At 42.4% G+C, this 4,155-nt stretch overlaps 1 protein-coding gene across 1 annotated transcript in view; it reads left to right on the top strand.

The window, feature by feature from the left end:
* SARC_05136 (hypothetical protein) overlaps positions 1-4,155 on the top strand; it is a 20,149-nt gene that overhangs the window by 4,620 nt on the left and 11,374 nt on the right. The window contains exons 4-7 of the mRNA XM_014301012.1: positions 286-372; positions 1,705-1,816; positions 2,624-2,713; positions 3,047-3,206. Coding sequence (XP_014156487.1) covers positions 286-372; positions 1,705-1,816; positions 2,624-2,713; positions 3,047-3,206 — 449 coding nt within the window. The remainder of the gene's footprint in view (positions 1-285; positions 373-1,704; positions 1,817-2,623; positions 2,714-3,046; positions 3,207-4,155) is intronic.

Raw genomic sequence — 4,155 nt, 5'->3', positions numbered from 1 at the left:
TATATAATAAAGGGTACAATCGATTCTTATATGAGACTTACTTAGAACGCTTATGCACTGTATATCATTATGGATATATAGTACGTACATCGCTAACCCACACTCAATCATACAGCTGATGTGGTGGTCGTTGGTTGCATACTGTGCACTGCCACGGTATTCACTCCACTGTCACGGAGGCGATCAATACCTCATATTGTAGTTGTTCTGAATATACCGTATTCACCAGCTGTTGGGCTATTCTTTTCAACTGAATGTCCCCATTTGTATCTCGTCTCTATGCAGCGCGTGCGGCCCTTCTTCCCCGTGCCGATGGTGTATCTGCGGAGTGCCATGACACATGTGCGTGAGGATATCAGCGTGGCCGCCTTTGTAAGTCTCGCTCTTTGTGTATTGTAAGCACGTGCTATTTAACTCCTTGTGTATTGTAAGCACGTGCTATTTAACTCTTTGTGTATTGTAAGCACGTGCTATTTAACTCTTTGTGTATTGTATGCACGTGCTATTTAACACTTTGTGTATTGTATGCACGTGCTATTTAACTCTTTGTGTATTGTAAGCACGTGCTATTTAACTCTTTGCGTACTGTAAGGACATGCTAGTATCTCGTAGGTGTTGTTTTCGTGCTCGTCTGCACACACGTACCACGCGTGAGCGTCTCTTGGTATACCTAATGCACATACTATCATCCCTGTTGTTTATGAGCCCATATGCATATACCTACAGCGTGTGAGCGTCTCTTGGTATACCAAGTGCACATACTATCATCCCTGTTGTTTAGGAGCCCACATGCATATACGTACAGCGTGTGAGCGTCTCTTGATATACCAAGTGCACAAACTATCATGCCTGTTGTTTATGAGCTCACATGCTGATACGTATCGCTATACCCAGACTTGAGTTTTTCACATTGGTCACAGTCGAGTAGCGGCTGTCTGTGCTGGGGTGCTGTATTCACTACTAGTTTAATGGTGACCGTTCGTTGTCCCGTGTTTGTGAGTCACAACATGTCTACATAGCACCCACTTCAATACGCACCGGAATTGTATTTAGAAATCCGTTTACGCATGCGCTGCTTATCTATTGGAGTACCTATCTCCATAGGCGTTGGTACTGCACTCACCCCTTCGCATTGCACTCGCGGCATACACTGACCAAAGCAATGTACTATGTATATATGTTACTAAGCTCTGTACTATGTATATATGTTAGTAAGCTCTGAACTATGCATATATGTTAGTAAGCTCTGTACTATGTATATATGTTAGTAAGCTCTGTACTATGTATATATTCTAGTAAGCTCTGTACTATATATATATGTTAGTAAGCTCTGTACTATGTATATATGTTAGTGTGTGTGCCGTGGGTTGGCTGGCTAGCTGTTGACGCACTCATGGGCCGAGTGTTTACTTAACTGCCCACTGTCCATCGTTTACATCGTCGCACTTGCCACACAGGAGTCCTTGCAATTGCAAACGCCTTTGTTCTATACGCTTCCTATGAGGTTGACTGTATGCCAATACATTCACGTGTGCTTGTATATACAACCCACAACCCATATTTGTACTCCTGCGCCTATCTTGTGCTTATCTGTACGTATTCGTATCTATATTTTTACCTGTTTATCTCGATATGTACATTTTAATATGTATATATCCACGTGTATATACTCATCTGTACGTCTTCTTTTCATGCCACACATAGGACTTCCTGGACATCTTCCTGCACCATTCGCCATCGTTAGTGACGGCCAGTTGCAAGGGACTGTTGCTGAATTTTGTGAGAGTGCTTGAAAAACCATCACAGGGCATGAACGGTACGTGCAGGTGTATGTATCTATCCATCACTGTGTGTTGGTTGTGTAGATCAGATGGCACGTGTAAGTGACTAGTTATATCTATTTTATATATATTTCTCCACACCTTCCCTTATATTATAACGTACGAATATACAAGTTCGTAGGCGGCGTGGTAACCTGTAGCCTTGTATGGATTCTTTTTGTGTGTGCCTATAACTCTCTCTGTGTGTATTGTCAACCAGCTGTACCTCATCTATGGTGTTAAAACTCTGACCTATGCCCTGAGCACGTGCATGCGGACCCATCAATTGTATGCGCACAGTACTGTTCTGTTTTGCCCAGCATCACACTCTGTTGCCCTCGGGTAATCCACACATCTCCGACTGCAATTGCAATTCTATTGTATGCGTCTTTATGTGTATATTGCGAGGTGACATCTTGATGCATGTATACTTATGTGACGATATGAAACGTCTTAACAGGGGCGGATGCACTCATCTGCTTGTACGAGTGTATTGGTGTTCACGATATCATTGTAGAATCAGGGTTGAGTGACGATGTATACAGCCGTTGTCCTGCATGCAAGTCCTGATGCGGGTGTATATGTACAGCCTATAGGCCTTCACCTGTGCCAGTGTACATGTACATACAAATGTACATACAAATGTACTTACAACTGTACATACAAATGTACACACAAATGTGCCTCTCCTCTCCACGCTGATTAGTACCGCGACTACGCACACCCGCCGTCTTCTATAGTCCGTACCAAACAGTCACACCAGCTTCTTACTTTTTTGCCATCAACCATTTTCGAACAATCAGATGGGAAGGGCAAAATGTCAGCCACAGGACAGTCCACATTCAGACAGGCACGTGATCGACTGCTGGAACGGTTGCGAGGGTTTCTGCAAGGTGCGTGAAACAGAACTTGTATGTGTGGACATACGGATGGGACGTGTCTGATATGTTTGGCAGTTTTACGGATTCGATTTTTATATGTGCAGGCATTTGTTCTGGCTTTGTATATATATATATATATACATATATACACACACACACACACATATATATATATATATATATGTGTGTGTAAATACATATATATGTACTCATGTTTGTATGCATGCATATTGGGTTGTCTTACATTAAAATTAAAATTTGGACTGGCAAAGCTAAATATCAAACCAGTCCCACGAGATACTCACACCATACTCACACGGGCACACATCCCTTCACATATGACAGAGCTTATTCGGCATCGTTCAAACGGCAAGCGTAAATGGGACGATATGTCCACCGACACTGTCGATGCCGCGCAGAATGCGTTGACTACGCATTACGACCCACAACGGGCTGTGGCTGTGGAGGCTTTTTGTGTATATCCAAAGGCCATTCTGACCAATGCGTAAGTGGCGTTCTACCGTACCTTGCTATTCAATGTGTAGTACGGATATAAGTGTGTTCGTTTATATGGTATAGTTAGATAAGTGTCAACAATAACTAGTGCTAAGCACAGACAACCAAATACAACTCACAATGGCCCGTATCCGTATAGCGGTTTTGCATTTACTCGGGAATGTTCTCATAAATGACAAATGTCGGTGTGCAGACCTATAGTATGGAATACATAACTACACTCAGATACACCTTTATGATCATGCCTAGATGCCATGCTACTCTATATGTTGAGTGACCCGTGATTGTATGAATATTTCTCGTGTCGGCTTGTGTTTCTAGAGACTGTCTTGTCAACACTTGCGTGTATGTGGGTGTTTGTATTACCGAACTATCTATTCAGCACTAGCAATCTGTTCAGCACTAACTATCTATTCAGCACTAACATCTGTTTAGCACTGTTGTTGTTTACGATTTGTACTTCCCACGGTGTAATGGCTCTTTCTCTTTTATGACGAATGGCTGTGAGAGGCAATGTGTTTGTATAGCCAGTCCAAAGTGAGTGATCTTTCATGGAGGTTTAGTTTTATATGACATTCATCCGTCTCTATGTTGTACTTGTATCCATTGCTGATGTTTGTATGCAATATGGCCGTGAAGGGTTTGTGTGTCTCCAGAGACCATGGTTAGCAATGCGTTAGGGGGGGTTAGGCGATCTGGAACGTACGTTAATCGACGATGTTATTTTCTGTTTAAAGCGTGCTAGTTGGAATTTGTTTGTGAAGGTATAGCCACTGTGTCGTACTGGAGGTAATACTTCTACCAATCGTTCTAATGTACACTAGTATCCTCATATGTACACACACTCGTGGTAATTGTACTTCCATATACACACACACGCACGCGCACACACACACGCACACACACACACATATATATATACATAAATATATATTTGT

Source organism: Sphaeroforma arctica (genome assembly GCF_001186125.1).
Source record: "Sphaeroforma arctica JP610 unplaced genomic scaffold supercont1.317, whole genome shotgun sequence".
Classification (NCBI taxonomy): domain Eukaryota; class Ichthyosporea; order Ichthyophonida; genus Sphaeroforma; species Sphaeroforma arctica.
Note: the sequence above shows the minus strand (reverse complement) of the source record. Positions and strands in the feature narration are given on the sequence as shown.